The 19,701-nt window shown below is 42.5% G+C and overlaps 1 protein-coding gene across 1 annotated transcript; it reads left to right on the top strand.

Moving 5' to 3' along the window:
- Positions 1–41: 41 nt before the first annotated feature.
- Positions 42–18,898, top strand: ireb2 (iron-responsive element binding protein 2). The gene is made up of 22 exons (XM_080762527.1): positions 42–173; positions 2,019–2,105; positions 4,849–5,014; positions 5,868–6,005; positions 6,569–6,823; positions 7,129–7,198; positions 8,514–8,697; positions 9,116–9,255; positions 9,948–10,119; positions 11,082–11,182; positions 11,355–11,471; positions 11,954–12,113; positions 12,257–12,392; positions 12,476–12,560; positions 12,736–12,892; positions 13,168–13,292; positions 13,739–13,843; positions 14,163–14,305; positions 14,514–14,661; positions 16,637–16,759; positions 18,148–18,333; positions 18,760–18,898. Exons 1-22 carry the CDS (start codon positions 149–151, stop codon positions 18,868–18,870), a joined length of 2,934 nt encoding a protein of 977 aa, XP_080618653.1. The 5' UTR covers positions 42–148; the 3' UTR covers positions 18,871–18,898.
- Positions 18,899–19,701: the final 803 nt, after the last annotated feature.

Here is a 19,701-nt window from a genome sequence, read left to right as displayed (position 1 = left end):
CTCCATGACAACCAGCTAGCCAATCCCAGCAATGGCCGACCTTCCAGACAATGGGTCTGCTCAGAGCCATGTAAGGCTCTGGGTCTGCTCTGCTCCACAGTGTAGGCCTACCTGATGGAAAAGAGTCGTGTTGGTTTTAGAAGTCATCATGGCGTTCACTTCCTCCCTGCAAGGTAAATAAAATAAAAAGCATTTGATAACATTACCTATTGACTCACCGCCGCATTAGATTAGGAAAGAACCAAATGAATCGCCTGAAAATAGTCTTAACGGTTGCTTGTTATTATTTAGGTTAAACTGAAATTGTTCTAGTCTGTCAGTAGTTAGCTAACGGTGGCTATACTGGCTAGCCTACGACATTTACGAATTGTGGCCAAATTGTGCCTCTTCTATCTAAAATCAAAGGGGCATGTCATGCATATTTGAAATATAGCCTTCCCGACGGTTTACAAAATTACCTAACATGAGATTATCCCCCCCTGTTGTTATTTATCAAAGGGAGGACCCTTGGAAGTCTGGAGTAAAAATGACAAGATAGCTTAGCACTAGATGCAAAACAATGTAAATGTATTCAGGAGACAATATTTAGGTTTAATATAGGCTATTGTTTTTGCCTCTCTGTTTGACGCCTGGGAGAGTTTATGATCCAATGTTTTACTGGCTAGCAGCTTCATAAGATTTTACATATTTTAACTGGGCTAAAGCTGAGCTCTCCATCTCTAAGCTAATGATGAGATCTGTCCTGTTGTTGACAACCTACGCTGGCAGTTGTCCCGTTGTTACTTGTTAGTAACACAAAATTACATGCATTCTATTCCCGTTATACGGTGACTTTGTTTATCTAGTCAAGACATTTGGATTGGAGCTCATGAGCTATAGGAGACCAGCTAATGTGGGCTTTCAAGATAACGAGTCGTGTTCTGCTGTCGTTTAGAAACTACCACCCACAGTCACCTAGATATGGATTGATTACAACCATGTTCTAATATATAAAGCCAGATAATCATGTGCTATACATACTGGTTTTAGTTTGATCTACTAAACACTACACCTGATCTGACTTGAGTTGACACAAAACTTTGGGCTTATATTCAATTTCCCTGAATGAGGCTTAAATAAATATAATTCAAGCTAAGTCAACTGATGCTCTTTTTAATTCAGTGTTTGCATCAGATGCACATGATTACTTACACATACCACGTCTTTAGGCTATTCCTTTACTTATACCCCAATGCCAAAATCCCACCTAACTTGGAATATATGTATGGGCTTTTCCAAAGCCCCCTCAAAAAATAAAGTGTGGGCACCCCTGCTGTTGCTGCTCCAAGGACAAACTGAACCATAACAAGATAGGCTGTACCAAAACAATAGCTGTCAGGCCTAGTGGAGACATCTAGGGTCTTAAAAGCTACCAAATATAATGTATTATTATGTACTATAAGTGATGTAATATAAGGAATAATTCTTCATTCTGCAGAATCTGCACACAGATGCTTTCCCAGTTTTAATGGGCTAAGCCTAGGTCCTTGCAGACTGAACGAGTTTTTCTGAAAAACGCTGCTAAAAACACTGCTAAGAAAAACGCAGCAGTGTACAGACACCGTTACTCTGATTAGTCCAGGACTAGGGTTAATCTGTGTCAGAGAAACCAACCCAAGTGTTTTAAAAATGACGAATTAATCAGGATTACACCACTGCAACCATACTGGTACAGTCCTACGTCTGAACAACATGCATGTAATTGTCTATATTGTGTCTAAAGACAGAGGGCAGTTACTCTATTTTTATGTAATTGTGTGGGTTTTTAATCTTTCGATTACTGTTTTGGGTTCATTCATACCAACATGATTTCTACTAAACAATGTATTATCCACTTCTACAACCACAATCCTTTTCACAGGACAGGACATGACGTTTTGTGTTTCGGCACTTACAGTATACAGTCACTGTAGTACTCTGATTCTCCAAGACTGTGGTCATTAGAGCTTTGTTTATAATACTTTTTCCTCCCCATGCAGAGCACCCATACAGCCACCTCATTGACACACTCGATGATGGCAGTCTTAAGTTCTTCAACCCACAGAAGCTCAACGATCCCAGATACAGTGAGTCAACAAACTTCTCCCAGCATCCCCAGCCTCTGAACCTTTTGAGAGTGGCTTTTATTTGCAAAGGCGCGAGACAGACACTCCTGTGTTCTTAGACTAATAACTGTTTTTTGGTTCATTCATTGTTGATGCAGAGTTTTTCTTAAAAGCATGTTCTGCCAAAACAATGTATCTTACACTACCACCAGAAGATCAGTCAGGGTCTAATTTTAATGTTCAGTGATTATTCTACACAGAAGGCAACACAATTAGAATTATATCAGAGTGAATAAGAATAATGTAATGTTCACTGTTTGTAGCCTTTACAGTTTACAGCATAAACTTGTATTTTTGGCACCAAACGGCCAATCGGGCCAGACCATGCATGGACTCCATGGTTTGTGTAACATATTCACCATTAAGTCAAGACAAACATTTTGTAAAACCTACAGGCCTATAGGCCTACAGTCTCCTACATCTCCGTGGATGTTTCCTTGTAGCTACATTAATGCAGTCTGCAGCACACATTTGTAATTATTTCAATAAGTCTGCACTTACCATGAAATCATGTTAGAAGAACACACATTGAAGAACATCTGACTTGTCCACCGTGCATGTCTGTTGCTGTTCTCTCAGTAGTGTGTAACTAACTGTTCTCTTCATCAATCAATTCAAACTGAAATGCAGGTGTGGGCAGGAGGAGCTTAATTACATCTCTGATGAGTTGGGTTAACACTTGTGTGAACACCATTTAAATCAGAAAATGTTGAAATTACACTTTGGGAGTGGAAATCAACTCTGGATTTAATCAACTATTTAAAACAACTCCAAACACTTAAACATTACACCAGATAGTGTTAAAATTACACTTTTGGGGTGGAATTAACTCTGGGCTGAGTTTGGTAACACTGACTTGATCAACTCTTTCAAATGACTCCAACACTGAACCCAATTTAAATCTGATGATCCCAAATGACACTTTGGGAGTTGAAATCAACTCTGCAATGTTTAACCCTGGAATTTCAACTCTCCAATTTTTGCTGTGTACTATATGCCGTTATCATTCGTTTGGTTCAGAGAACCTGTGTGGCCTGGCTGTTTGGGGACTGGGAAGGAATAAGTCCACTTTTTATGTTACACCTAGAGACCCCTAGCCTGGGTTTTAACAGCCCCACAAAATGTAATTACTGCCACCACGTCAAGCTCTGTCCAAATAATATGCACAGATTCTCCATCGAGCTGCAACTTAATGAATCAAATCAGTCTGATTTAGAGTTCAGACCCAGTAAAGAAAACATGGTGTGAATGTTTGTTGAAGCTGCACCCAAGTGGGCGCCCGCTGGCCTAGTGGTCCAGGCGCATGTCACATATAGGCTCTGCTTCCAACCAGCAGGTTGGTGCCTTGCTTGGCTTTCTCCGCAACCAGCCGTGAATGGAATGCATACATTGTGAAGTGCTCTGAAAAAAGGCTTTACATGTAAGTAGGTTAGAGTGGCTTATTATCGCTATCAGCCAAGAACGAGGGAGTTTATCCCTTTTTCAATGTGCTAGACCCCAAATGGATTGCTGAGGTGGAGTGCAACACCTACAGTACCATCAGCTCCCAGTCCCAGTACTTACTCACACTTTTAGTTACTCAGCATATGCTACTCATACATTTGAGTTATCTGTGCCTGGGAATCGAACCCAGAATCTTCAACCTTGTGGTCCAAAGGCGAGAGAGCTTTACAGACTGATCTAGTATATAAATGGATTGCAATAAATGTAGGTGCTACTGCTATGTAAATGCAGACCATTTAATGTATCTTGTCTGATAATACTGCCTGCGTGAGGGCAAAGTAAAAGTCGTACGATTAGTCACACACGTTACCGCAGTGAAATTTGTTCTCTGCATTTGACCCATATCTTGGAGCGGTGAGCTGCCCTCGGGAATCATTCGTTGATTTGACTCCCAATCCAACCCATTGATGCTGAGTGCCAAGCAGGGAGGCACTGGGTCCCATTTTTACAGTCTTTGGTATGACCCGGCCCGGGGATCAAAACACCGACCTCCCAGTTATCCATCAGGGCGGACACTCTAACCACAAGGCCACTGTCTGGCTTCTGTTTAGAGCTCTTCACGGCTCCCAAAACTGCTGTGAAATTTGATCAGATTCAGACCCATTCTGAAAACATTTGCAAATAAGAAACCCAAACCCGAATGGACCTGTGACAATTTCGACCTGTTTTCCGAGATTCCAGAGAAACCTGACCCAGGTAAATGTGGACTTTATGAATTAATATAGCAGACTTGTATTGACCAATTACCAATTTATGGTTAAAGATAGAGAACGACTTGTTTCGAACGCAGATAAATCCTCAGCATTTCAAAGTTTTAGCTGATGCGATGTGCCTGAAGGCTCCACACTTCATGCACTTATAACAGCTCCTACTTTTCTTTATCCACGATTTGCATGAAGTGGACCCCCGCAGGAAAGTTGCCAGTTGCTTTAAGCTCCTTTATAATAATTTGCTTTGAGCTTTGCTTTCACCTCAGGCTCCTCAGCACTGTTGTCGAGATCCCAGACAATGTAGAATTGCGGGTCTTCTCGGATTCACTCGGGTATTACACGTAATGATTGACCGACCCCAGCCGCAAGAGATTACTTCAGACTACTTCTGTTTTGTTCTGTTCTAGTGTGACAGCCTTGGTATTTTCTGAATCATTGTTTTAGTATATGACCACCTTCTCCCCATGTTTTCTTTCATTCACCCTGTTCAGAGGAGCTACCTCTGTCCATCCGTGTCCTGTTGGAGGCGTCCATCCGTAAGTGTGACGGCTTCTACGTGAGACAGGACGATGTCCAGAACATCCTGGACTGGCAGAAACAGCAGAATGTGGCAGAAGTTCCGTTCCTTCCAGCCCGTGTCCTTCTTCAGGACTTCACGTGAGTTTAAGAACGTCTCTCTGGAGTAGAGCTGGGCGATAATTGACCACGGCTCTCCACATTTTGTCTCTGGAGAGAACTACCGAAATTTTACCAAAACTGTGACCCAGATTTTGTTAGTTTTTATAATGTTTATATAATCGCGGTCTCAATATGGACCCAAATAATGGTGATTAAAGTTTTTGTCATAATTGTGCAGCTCTACTGTGTAGCATGCTCTTGCTAACCTGTTTGAAATATGCACCACATAGTTTGGAGTCACCAGATACATCTGATTAAAATTGATATTGAACTTGAAAGCAAACATGATGGGGAACCACAGTAAAAAAAATAATATATAGAAATCATTGTTCTCTAGAAGGGTAGATAAAGCCTGCTCTTATTTGCATGTGATATTTTAATATCAAATCTATTTTGTGCTTATTGAAAAAACCATTGTCCAAGACAACACACTTTTCCATCAGATATCCAATCGTTAAAACAAAAGCAACAAATGTAAAAAAATTAACACTCATCTTTCACTTTCTCTAATAACAACCTAAAACACGAACCTTGGTTGAAAAAAACCCCCAAAGTTGTCCTTTAAGTTCTCAGACTTTAAGAGATGTTGTTAATGCATCGTAATGACATCAATAGCTTGATAAAACCTATGGGCTTTACTTGTAAAAGGATAATATGACTCCTGTGGGGAAACGCATGTTAGGTTAGATTTGAGATCCTCCCGATAGCAACCCAGCACAACTCAGAATTTGATGAGAGTTAGCACTCTTGCTTCACATATTGTTTTCTTCCATGAGAAATAGACCCGAGAACCTTGCGACCAGCTTGTCACAAGCCTCTGTTTCTCTGTCAGTGGTATTCCTGCCCTGGTGGACCTAGCAGCCATGAGAGATGCAATAGCAAAACATGGTGTGGACCCTGGCCTGGTGAACCCTGTGTGTCCCACCGATCTCATAGTGGACCACTCACTACAGATAGACTTCAGCAAATGGTGAGGTTTCTAAAAATGTTATATACTCTGTGTGTGTGTGTGTGTGTGTGTGTGTGTGTGTGTGTGTGTGTGTGTGTGGAGTTACTTACCTTAAAAAAAAACCTCAATATGATTATAGGAATTAAAACAAAATGTAATCACTGAGTACTACTACAGTACCTGCAACTTAAACATCTCAAATTACTAAATTGTTTTTATACTACTGCAGTCGACAGCCATTAAAGACTTTCTTGGAGAATCCTTTACACTGAAAATATTATGGGTCAAATTCTGGGGAGAATATTTGGGGAAAATAGCAGAAGTACAAGCTCATATCGCATAAGCTCATATGTATTTGCTTTTCGGGAAAAAATAAGACAAGGTATAGAGACCTGTGGGACCGGTCAACTAAGTTTACAAAACCACCATGAATTGGTTATTTCATCTATGCTGTGTATGGAAATGTGCGTGTGGTCTATACTTTCATATTTCTATGATTTCATTGTTTTAAAAAAACGTATTAGACTGATCTAACATTCAGCACAACATTTTTGTCAATTGACCGTCTCTCATCTTCTCCTCAGTGCCATACAGAATTCCCCCAATCCAGGAGGAGGAGAGGGTCAGAACCCTGCCCCCCGCTCCACGCCTCCTTCCAAACCTTCCCTTACCCCCAGAGGAGCAGCGCAGCAGTGTGGGGGAGGCCAGAGAGGGCCCTGTAGTAAATCGGGTTGCAGTGAAGCCCCAGCGATCTCCGCCTCCGGACGAACGTCAACCACTGTCCAGCAAATAGAAAACACACCCCTCCTCTGCCCCTTTCACCTGAAGCCCGTCTCTGAGTAAGTTTGCTCACTGTAATCTGTTAGTCACATGGTTTGCATTTTGCAATGCAGGAAACGTGACCTATTCATTCAGATTGAGCCAATGAAAGACAGCTGTGTTTGTCAGGTTCATGGCCGCAAGCCAGCAGCGCAACCCACATACTCTGCTGTGCTTCTCATCCCACAAATGGGAATAAGCAGACTGTGCATGGGTATAAAATGTATTGCCATGAAGCATTGTTACAACAGAGTCATTATCCACCAAACATTTCCGAACGATTTTCTTTCATGTTTAAATATGTATATATATATTTTTTCTGCAGACCTGAAACAGCCCTAAAGAATCAGGAAATGGAACTGACAAGAAACAAGGAGAGGCTGCAGTTCTTTAAGGTTGGACCTGATGTATTTTAAAATGAACTCTCTTTAGGAGGATTTGTAAAAATTAATGTTGGACCAGATTTGTAAAACTCACCTGAATGATGGATAGTTTGTTGTCAAAGTGGCTGTTTACGAAGAAAAAACATCCAAATCTACCAGTTTGATGACTGGGTTTAAAGGAACATGGTCTGGCATTTTTAATTTAATGTATTAATTACTACCAACCATTTTTCAAAGCATGGCTTTTGAGGAAGCCAATGACTCCTTCTCATCCATGTATATAGCATCAGTTAATTTCAGTACATTAGCAAAATCAACTTGCCGACTTGAAATGTGATTGAGATAGGTTTAGGGATAAAGGTTAAGGCACGCCCAAGATAGGGCCACATGTGTCAGTACTGTATATCAGTTAAGTCCGTGGACCATCGTTTGAGAAACAGTATAAGACATGGGATGCATTCCATAACAAGTGTTACGAAAGCACTAATCTTAGCCCATATCCCATTACAACACAACAGTGGTCCCCAGGTTGATCCTTAGTCAAGGTGGTGGTCCCTGGTTCACAATCAGTTGAAAACCCCTGAGATGGGTAATCCAACAAACTATCATTGACCAGTTAGTTTGTCAAAGTTTTGTAATTGTGTTTACGGTAAATAATTCAAATTTGAAAGGTCTAGCCGAAAATAGTTCCTGTAAAAAAGATTGATTATGAATGAAAGTCAAACAACCATGACTTCTTAAATGAGCACTTATGTCTGTCCATCATTGACTTCTACTGACTTTCCAAACAAGGAAATACTAATTCTGTTTAGTGAAGCTGTGGACATTTGTAGTAAAAAAAATCCCTGAATCCCAGTTGGATGCGTTTGCAGCCTTCCTCTCATCCGGCCTTGGCCAAAGGCATAGCGACCCAGGCCGAGGCACCTGCGTGTCGTGCGCTCGAGTCCCGACCCGATTCCCAACGACCTTTCCTGCGTGTCACTCCCCATCTCTCTCTCCCCATTTCCTGTTGGCCTACAGTCCTGTCAATAAAGGCATGAAATCCCCCAAATAAATCTTTAAAAAATAAATAATAATAACTCACTATCTATCTATAGATCTATAGATGTGCAAATCCGGTCAAATATCAATCTTGGTTAGGGCTGCTCCGAATATTCAGCCACCGAAACTATTCGGCTGAATAGTGACAAAAATACATCCCTAATCTTGGTCTTGGAAAACGTTAGACTTTTGGTGATGAAAATGTATTGGAATGCTGCTCACCCACTGTCATTGTGATGTTTGATTGTTGATTGTGATGGTGGCCTCTCTGCCTCTACCCTTCCAGTGGTGTTCCAGAGCGTTCCAGAACGTAAACGTTGTTCCTCCAGATGTGGGTGCCGTCCACCAGGTGAACCTGGAGTATCTGTCCAGGGTGGTGCAGGAGAGCGATGGATTGGTGTACCCAGACAGCGTGTTGGGAACGGACTCTCACACCACCATGATCAACGGATTGGGAATCCTGGGATGGGGTAAAAGTTATTCCCCCCCTTCTTTCTTTTGTATTTCAAAAGGAACCCCTTTTGGTGTTTTAACTAAGCATTATGTTATACTTTAGCTATTGAAAAATAGCAGATCTACAAGCTCATAGCGCGCCACGCTTCGAGCTTGTAGGTCTGCTATTTTTGAAAAATCGTAAAAATGCGGCACAAATCTTTGAATATATATATTCTATCAGAGCGAAAGTTTTTTTTATTTTGACGTCAGGTACTGGGTTAAGTACACTACAGTACTTGAGTGAATGTACTTGGACTGTAATGTCACTGGTCTTGGGTCTATGTTTTACTGTATGTATCATGTTTTAAATTCTGGTCTTGGGTCTATGTTTATGGTCTATGTATCATGTTTTAAATTCCTGTGTTTCCTGTTAACTGCCCATGATTGATCCAGGTGTGGGTGGTATCGAGTCGGAGGCAGTTATGCTGGGACAGCCCATCTCTATGACCCTGCCTCAGGTGGTGGGCTGTAAACTCTCTGGGTCCATTGGCCCTCTCACCACCTCTATAGACATAGTCCTGGGCATCACCAAGGTAATTTGTCTGATTTATTATTTATTCTACATGTTCAGATCGTAGTGGGTCTCTAACAATTAAGTCAAGCATGTTACACATGGCACTTTGTTGATGTTGATGTTGTTATATCTTTGATATTTTGGTATATTATTGTACGGTATTATCGTTTGGGATAAATGATATATTCACCAAATACTTGTCTCACTTCAATAAACCGTTTAGAAGACATTTGTAGAAACTGCCTCAGGTCTAAATTCAATACAAAGGCGATTCACAAGAACAATATTGATGTCGATATTCACTGGGAAAATAAAAGTTTTCATTTGAACTAAGATCCATACTTTCGCACATGAGTTTCCTTTTCACTTCACCAAGCACTTCTTTTGTTACTTGAAGTCATGAACATAGTGGCATATGCTGTGCAGTGTACCACTACCTTTGAGCATGTACATACATGCACACTGTGTATATGCAGACACATCTAGACAGAAGACTAGTCTAGGCAGAAGAATAGAATAGAACCACTTAATCTGGTCTTGCTATTTTTGCCATACTGTTATTTACTGCCATTTGCACATCCCACCCCACTATGTACCATAAATAAAAATGATAAGTTGTTGAGCATTAACAGCTCAACAACGCTCAGAGTCTTTGAACTGATGGTAGCTTCCACAAAAGACCTCCTCCTCTGTTTGAATAACTTCCCCCAGCACCTACGTCAGGCCGCGATCGGAGGCAGGTTTGTGGAGTTCTTTGGACCTGGGGTTTCCCAGCTCTCGGCTCCGGACCGCACCACCATCGCCAACATGTGTCCAGAGTACAACGCCACAGTCAGTTTCTTCCCCATCGACCACGTCACATTAAAGCACTTTGAACACACAGGTAGGTACACTCCACGCCAAAGCACTGTAAACAAACAAACAAAGAGGTCTGTCACTGGCAGCCAAAACAAAGAGACCTTTCAGGGTGTTTTTCAACCAGACATGTCCTATTGTATGAATCCTGTTTCTGACTGTATGCTGCTCAATATTTGTCTTCACTGCATTACTACTAATTACCGGTAGACAAAAACACATTGAAATATTATACAAACAGAGTACCATTGCACACATACAGGACATTGAAGCAAAGTCACTAATTTATGTGTGAACAGCTTTTAAAGAAGCAGTGTGTTTGATAGCTTGTTTAGCGTGCAGAACGAGCAGGGACGAGACCAGGGCGTTTACAAAAAAAGGGGGGGGGGGAAGGGCCCACCGATGGCCAACCCAGCCCTGGATGACGCATTTTGCTTAATGGCTAATACAAAGATTGAAATTAAATCATTAATGTTTTACGCTTTATTTAATTCATTGCACGATACTACGTGCAACAAATTATATTGACCCCAGGTATTATTGAACTGAAATATACAAGTCGTCCAGAGCCAAAAGTTACGTTTATTTTTATTTTCTTTGAGAACCACTGAAATAGTCTATCCCACGGCTGCTCTTCTTCCACTCTCTTACTTGAAACTTCATCCAATTAAATCCATTAAACTAACTGATATACAGCACTGATATACAGACACATGATGACATGATTAGGGTAGGGTAGGGCCGTGCTTTAATTGTCAGGCCCGATGAGAACTCTACTCTAATGTAGGAATGGCTCCATTTTGACTACCGGTAGATGTCACTGTCCAAAACAGCTACACCAAACTTGGGGAGTTAAGGTCCCTGCACACAGAGTGCGTTTTTCAGATTTTTAGCTGCGTCTCTCCGTCGCTTTCTTTTCGAAAAACGCGTCCAGTGTGCAACCACCTTTACTCTGAGAATGATGTCATTATATGTTCCTTTTCCTTGCAGACTTTAACCAGGAGAAACTTGAATTAATGGAGTCTTACCTGAAGGCAGTGAATCTGCTCAGGAGTTATGAGGACTCCTCAGAAGACCCCACCTACTCAGAGGTACCTCTAAACGTCCCTGTGCACACAGTCAAATCCTGAGTGTAAATGTAACCACTTAAACCCCAGCATCCATCCATATTGTGTGGAAAACATTCACAGAGCAGAGGCATTTTATAGTCCGCATAAACTTAGAACAAGTGACAGGCCAGTGCATTGTGTGTCCACTGTCCAGGTGATTGACATCAACCTGAGCTCTATTGTGCCTCACGTGAGTGGACCTAAGAGACCCCAGGACCGAGTTGCGGTCAGCAACATGAAGGAAGACTTCCAGAGCTGTCTAGATGGGAAGGTAACTTAAAGGCATATTTCACTTTCAAATAAAAGCAAGCTCACAATGAGTCTCGTTGCGTTGTGAACTTGTTCATTGGCTCACCAAAGAAGAGATTTGAGGGAGAAAAGGAGCAGAGTCGACAGACCTATAGTACTGGCCAATATAAAGTTTAAACACACGGTAAAGTAATAAACGCCTCAGTTTGAAGTTTGCAATGGGTTCCGTTGCCAGATTTCCAACGATTTTATGCCATTTGTTTTGATCAAATATAGGTTAACACAAGCCAAAGGAAGTATCACGTTTTGTTTTAATTTAGGAATTATGTGCTTTCCCCAACTTTCTTTTTCTTTCTTTCTTTTCCATTTTTACAAATTGGTGTTCTGTGAGGAGACTGTTTGTTAAAATAAAATGTTAATATTATTCTTCATTCAAATAGCTAAGAGACAGGGCCTGCTGTAGTACAGTAACACAGGGATGTGTCGTTGTACACTCCTCTCCAGGTGAGTTCCAAGGGGTTCAACATTTCCAAAGAGAAGCAGGATGGCCTGGTTCCATTCGTCCACTGCGGGCAGCAGTACGAGCTGGCCCACGGCTCTGTGGTCATCGCTGCCGTCATCAGCTGCACCAACAACTGTAACCCTTCCGTCATGCTGACCGCAGGTTAGACATTTGTCCAATGAATGAAGGTTTTTGATTTGTTATGTAAACGTGAGAGATTGAAATGAAATCCTGATTCTACTCGTCTCGTCATTTTGCAAAACAAGGTGCTAACCATGATTGGCTGGTGGTGTGTTGATTGACAGGTCTGTTGGCCAAGAAGGCGGTGGAGGCGGGTCTTACAGTGAAGCCTTACATAAGGACCAGCCTGGCTCCGGGCAGCGGAATGGTCACTCACTACCTCAACACTAGTGGAGTACTGCCTTATCTCAGCCAGCTAGGGTACACACACTGCACACGTGCACACTAAGTTCACACTAAGTTCAGTCCTGCTGAACTCTGAAGTAACTGTTTGTCTTCCGCAGGTTTGAGGTGATTGGATACGGCTGTGCCACCTGCGTAGGAAACACAGCACCTTTACCACAGGCCGTTGTAGACGCTATCAAACAGGTGGGAAAACTAATTTATAGTTGATCCTTTTGTAATCTGTCTACTTATCTTATTGCCATTTGCTTGTATAAAGCACTTTGAGTTATTGTTCTCCAACAAGACTGGATTCATATACTTTAGTCAGTATGTCTGGATTGAGGTCTTGTAGTAATCAGGTTGGTTGGCTTGGTTCCAGGGAGACCTTGTGGCCTGCGGGGTGTTGTCTGGGAACAGGCATTTTGAAGGCCGCCTGTGTGAGTGTGTCCGTGCCAACTACCTGGCTTCACCCCCTCTGGTGGTGGCATATGCCATCGCTGGCACCATGGGCATCGACTTCGACACAGAGCCTCTGGGTAAGGATGGAGAATCTTCAAACCATTTACTTCACATTACATTACATTAGAGCACGCCACTTTGCGCTGGCTATGATCATTTAGATTTGTTATTTTGTGCTTCTGGGGTTCCCTGGAACAAATACATATAATTTTGACATGGAAAAAGTTTGAACACCATAGCTATATAAGTTTTTTCAGAAATTCAGAAGACATCTTTAAGTTAATGGATTAATGTATAAGCCCAAATCTTCAGGTTGAAACGGGGCTCAACGGTGTGGTGTGTTTGTCCACAGGTGTGACGTCTGAGGGGAAGGAGGTGTACCTGCGGGAGGTGTGGCCGTCCAGAGAGGAGGTGCAGCAGGTGGAGGAGCAGGAGGTCATATCCTCCATCTTCAGGGAGCTTCGTTCCAGGATGGAGGTTAGGAGGAGAAGAGTTTGTTTCACTGCTCTGACACCCTGAATTTTCATTTAGTTTCACTCCCATTATTCAGTCCGAAAGCCCCCTCAGTACAGCCGTTTTCTGAACTGGGGCCGTGGCCAAAGTGGAACTCTTTGGTGATTTGTTCACCCAAAACATACATTTTGTAACCGGCCATCATATACCGTTTATAGCAAAACACGATCTCGGTGACGAGCGCGTTTGGACCAGAAAATGGTCAATTTGGTTCCATTTCTACACTCCGAGTAAAATCAATCGGTACGAAAAGAGTTTTCTGTGCAAGAAGCCTGTAACAACATCAGTCGGTAAAATATTGACATAGTATGGGGTCGTGGTATAAAAAGGTTTGAGGACCCCTGGCAGCACTCCAGCTCCTCTGGGGTGCAAACATGTTATTGATGACCCTTGGTTTTTGTGTCTTCCAGAAAGGGAACACCTTCTGGAACAATCTGGAGAGTTCCGACTTGGTGACCTTCCCGTGGGACCACAAGTCCACTTACATCCGTCCTCCTTCTTTCTTCAGCAGACTGGTGAGCTGACTGACGAAGCCTTCCATTTTATTTTCATCTTTTTAAGATTTGTACTGTGGATATAGAACGCACTGAAAACAGTCAGGATTTGTGTATAGAAGGCACTTTCAGGACTGTAATAAAATTACTTGATAAAAGGAAGAGCGGTTTCATTAGTTCGTGTAGAAAACGCTACATTTATTTATCAGTATTACCCGTTTTAGTTTTCACATCTCGTCCACTGATCAAGGTGGATTTCCCTGCCTGTCTGTTATCACATTAATTACAGTGAGCTTGTGTTCTAAGTGTCCCCCATGTCTCGTGTCTGTCTCTGTCCCAGACTAAGGAGATCCAGTCTCCAGTGTCCATAGAGAACGCTCACGTCTTACTGTTCCTGGGAGACAAGGTGACCACAGATCACATCTCTCCTGCTGGGAGCATCGCTCGAGTCAGTGCTGCTGCAAAGTACCTGATCAACAAACGGTCAGAGTCCACTGCTGTACTGTTTATATAGACTGTACATTTCACCTGAATTTTATTTATTGTGTTTTAGTTAAAAATAGACTGTCTTGATGAATGCAAAAGGAATGATTTATTTAATTGCTTCTTAATTTAAGTTTAGATGTTCCTATAGATCTGTCTTAAATCAATCAAGCAATAAAACGTCCATGTTTTGTTGACGTGTCACCAGGCTGACTCCCCGGGAGTTTAACTCGTACGGCGCTCGGAGAGGGAACGATGCAGTGATGACTAGAGGAACATTCGCCAGCATCAAACTACTGAACCGCTTCATTGGAAAACCAGGTCCCAAGACGCTCCACATCCCATCAGGACAGACGGTGAATTTCACAGCACACACAATACTAATCACACTTGCTTGTACCATTGACCGAACAGTAGTGGCTTAGGAGCCGTCTGTGATTCCATTGCGTTTAGTTCAATCCCTGGCTCCTTCTGGCTTTGTGTCAAAGTGTCAGTGTGTGAATGGCTGAATGTAACGCACATTGTACGTCTTTGGATAAAGGCAATGCAGATCATTTAGAGGATTCAAACTGACAACAATAACAGTGAATGTTCCAAACCTCTTCCTAGATAGGTAAAACAAAGCCTTATTGGTCTGCTGATAGCTTAGCTAGCCAGATACAATGTCCAGTAGTTACTATGGAGAGAAAAAGAAAAGCCGATAGGATTGAATGCTTTTTGGAGAATTAAGCCTGGAACAAACTCCACATAAGTAAGTGGACACGGATCGATTTCACACATCATTACGCTCTGGAATGCCACCTGAAAAATCGCACAACGCAAGAATGGCTATGGAAATAGCATGCAACCACAGAATGAAGATGTCTTCTTAGATTAGATTAGTCTTCTCATAATATTATAACGATTACAATAATAACAATCAAAGGAACCAATTATAGCAAAAATGAGGGAGGTGGTGGGTCAGTTCAGAATAAGAATCACTAAAGAAATCGGCAAATAAGCTTAACGGTGATTTATTAACTCAAAACAAAATAAACTAAAGTTTTCAATCACAAAATAGTCACTTAATTAAATCAAAATAAAATAAACTCAAAAGGGATGGGTGTGAGGTTCAAGTGTCCTGGCACTGTCCAAAGCTAAACTTAAATGTCCAAACAATTAATCCAAAATGGAACCCAGTCAATGCTGTGTAGTGGTAAGTCTCCTCTTACCACCCTTCACACAGTTACGCAAAGTCCGTCCTCGATCGCATCCAAACTCCAGAAATGGGTAGAAGGTCTTTAAATCCAAAGGTAAAATCCAAATTCAGGGAAATAATCCAAATGGCTGTATGGCAAGACTTGGGAAAATACTCCTCTTGCTTCCTCAGTAGACTGTCTGTCTCTCTGCACCTCCACTCTGGCCTGACAGAGTCAAACTCTCCAGGTGGCCCAAACAATGTGATTGCCCCTCACTCCATCAGCCAGGTGAGCTGTGGGCGGGGATTCCCAATCACTGCCTGTTGCCATAGCAACACATGTATCTAACTGGTTTCTCATGGCATATAGGCCAGCAAATAACTAGAAAAACCTCATAGCGTAGCAGATTGGTGGAAAATAATAAAATACATGAAAATGGTGCATAACAAACAAAAAATGCATAGAAACAAAGTGACTCTGGGCACAGATGTTACAATATAGTAGGCTGTAGTTTCAAATATAACTATGTGCGTTTATTAGCTCCACCAGGAGAATTGTTTTGTAGATATAGGTCTTTCAATATGACTAGATACTGTCCACAGTGTTTGTACTTCGGTAGTCTTGCAAAGTCCCCGAGCGGCCCCATGGAGAGTTATACAACATGATGAAAGACGGATGTCTACCCATTTTCGAGCAATCAAAATATGCTATGAAGGGGTTCCAAATGGACCCTTACATGGTCTGTAACTCCGAGAGTGTAGGGCGGCTGTGGCTCAGGAGGTAGAGCACGTTGTCCAATGATCCATGGGTCGGCGCTTCGAATCCCGGCTCCTCCTGTCTACATGTCGAAGTGTCCTTAGGCAAGACACTGAACCCTGCATTGCCTCCAGTGGTTGCCAATGTGGGAAGTGAGGACGCTGGCGTCGACTGTTCGCGGCTTCACCTCCCCTCCCAATGTATGAATGAATGTGGACCATTGTACTGTAAGTGCTTTGAGTTAGGCACGTAGTGCATAGAAAGGCGCTATAAAAATGCAATCCATTATTATTATTATTACATGTACACTTTGGGAGTTATGGGGGTCTTTGACATGGAAACGTTTAAGAACCACTGCTGTAGAAAAGATGCTGATGTCATTTCCTCTTCTGTTCAGATGGATGTATTCGATGCTGCTGACCGTTACCAGAGGGACGGAGTTCCTCTCATCATCCTGGCGGGCAAAGACTACGGCTCTGGGAACTCCAGGGACTGGGTGGCCAAAGGACCGTATCTACTGGTATATACACACACACACGCACGCACACACACACACACACACACACACACACACACACACACACACACACACACACACACTACAATCATACACACACTGATCACACATTACAAATAGGGTTGGGATCCAGAATCGGGGGAACTGGATCCAACATTGAGGAACCGGAATCCATTTTGATCAAACTGTCAGAGCTGGCATGTGGACTTCAAGGACCAACCATTCCTCTGAGAGTGTACACATGGACCCTTTTGTACACACAGTTACAGACCTGTAAGGGTCCATTTGGAACCTCCATAGAGAGCATTCCTGGCCGATTACTGGGTGGAGGCCACTCCCCCGCTACCAGTGTAATCGTGTACCTCACTTCTGGTCTGTTTGCGCTCTACCAGAGACTCCATTGCTTGCTGCGGACGGTGCTGTCAAAATAGTGTGTGTACTGTAGACGGGTGAGGAATCGTGTTCCCTTATCAGATGAGTGTATTAGGGATGGGAATTATCCAATAATTCATTAATTGTCAAGTTTATCGGTCGATTAACTGGTTAGTTGATAAGCGGCGTTTTTTTTAAATATCTGATAATCTTCATTTTCCTCAATGTCTAACATAAAAATCTACATTTTGCTGATATAGACAAAGAATACAAAAGGCATATTGTATTCCTTAATGTGTGTGTGTTCCTCTGCCATGCGCGCACAGACAGCATTACATTCACAGAAAACCACCCAATGATGGAACCGCAGAATTTTTAGATTTATTACGATGAATTATCTGTCAAGTTTAATTGATTAATTTCTTAACGACGATTAATCGATTAACGATGAACTATTAACATCCCTAGAGTGTATGAATGTTTCCATTTCAGTTGCATTGTTAGTCAGTTACGTTAACGAAGTAACACGTCTGTACAACATCAATCAAATGTGACAGCAACTGGAACAATCGTACACAGACGCTGAGAGCGGAAGTAGGGGGCATGGCCAGGAATACGGTCTATAGGAATCGTTAAAGGAAACCGTTAAGGAATCGGACCGTGAAGGGGGGATCGTTAAGGAACGAGAATCGTTAAATTGCAAAAGGATCCCAACTCTAATTACAAGCTTGGCATACACAAACTATACAGACACAAACAAAATGTAATTTATTTACTGAATACAAAAAATTACTTTCTGTACATTCAGCGTATAACAAGTGTTTGTCACATCGTACACCATATTACCTCGGTTGCACAGTACACACACACACACACACACATGCTCAGGACGAAATAAATACAGATAGTGATGTTAACTGTTTTAGTGACGTTAACAGCAGTAAATGTCAACAGTTTGCATTGTACAGGGTTATACTGCAATAACAGTCAGGTTTGAAGCAGTGCTGTTGTGTTGTTAGGGTGTGCGGGCGGTCATCGCAGAGAGCTTTGAGAAGCTTCATAAGAGACAGCTGGTGGGAATGGGCATCATGCCACTGCAGTTCCTACCGGGACAAAATGCAGATTCTCTGGAGCTGACTGGGAAAGAGAAGTTCACCGTCACCCTTCCTGAAGAACTGACGCCGCAACAGCAACTCACTGTCAAGGTGAGGCTGAACATTTAATGTAGACTTTATTCATGTTGATGAAACGTGAAACGCCCTGCATGGGCGAAACGTTGTTTACTTTTGGTTAAAATATCATGTGGGATCATTCCTTTTTTCTTCACTTGATTACTATTGGGTCCAGCACCATGTTTAAAGAAACTGGGCATGTGCATATCCTACCCTCTTTTCATAGTCCCTAAATTTAACCACATAAACCCTCTATACTTAGTAAACTTGACCTGAGTTGGTTCCCCCCACACACCAAATCTCTTTGCTGAAAATAGCTGATTGCTAGTCGACGCCTTGTGAGCTTGTAGATCTGTCATTTTCGGCATCCCCAGAATTGGGATGCCATGGTAACCTGGTGTACATCTGCCAGGGTGTATATCAGCTGCTGAGGTTAGTTTCTACTCTCTTCTCTTCCAGACGAGTCTAGGGAAGTCCTTCTGTGTCACAACTCTGCTGGACAGTGAGATGGACGTCATCTTTTATCGCAACGGAGGGCTCCTCAGATATGTGGCCCGGACAAAGCTCTGAAGAAGAAAAAGAAACACGAGTTTCTCAACCAGTGGCAATGAGATGCTCACAAAGAACACGTCCAGCAGAGGAACTGAAGTGTTTGTACATTGGGTTTCCTGACTTCATGGCCAACTCAAAAGAACAGGTGTCCCAGACAGTGTGAAACCAGTACAAAACCAGTGTACACGTCCTTTTACAGCTTAATTTTTTGGGCTGACATTGCGCACCTTGTATTGGGTCCTCCTTGTCGCTGGAACTTTGATGTCACAGCTAGCAATCAGGCTAGCTACATTTGGCCTTTGAACTGTAGCATGGTGATGTCACTGCTGGCAGCCTGAACGCAGAGTTTGTCCAGAGGCTGTTGTCTCCGTCCAACTGAGGGAGAAATTGTGCTTTAGACCTGCCCACTTCTACTTTTGCCAACCTAAAGCATTTAACATTTACATTTCTATGATTTAACCGACGACCTTATCCAAAATTAGTCGAAATGAATACAGAGGTTGGCGGTCAGGGTGCATAGTATCCTGAAGACGGGAGGATTCCGTTTAAAACCTTCAAATGTCCACTAGACCTGGACGCTCTGCATCCTAAGAGGACGAGTCATGACACGTCCTCCTGAGACAAACTCAAATTAGGCTAGGGCCTACCTGGTACGCCACCAGGACACCCCTGTTTCTGGACCAGAACCAGAGAGCAGGATTTGCTCCAACAGGACAAAAATTACCTCCAGACTGAAGCCCACACAAGACAAAGAAACTGAAATGGTGCTTACACACATCGGACCACCTCCATTGTTTTTAACATACAACATCCAATGGCAGCAGTAAGGGGAGAGAGAGAGTGGCTGTA

This window comes from Protomyctophum bolini (genome assembly GCF_963924005.1).
Source record: "Protomyctophum bolini genome assembly, chromosome: 4".
Taxonomy (NCBI): Eukaryota; Metazoa; Chordata; class Actinopteri; order Myctophiformes; family Myctophidae; genus Protomyctophum; species Protomyctophum bolini.
The sequence above is the reverse complement of the archived record's forward strand: the minus strand, read 5'-3'. Positions and strand labels throughout refer to the sequence as shown.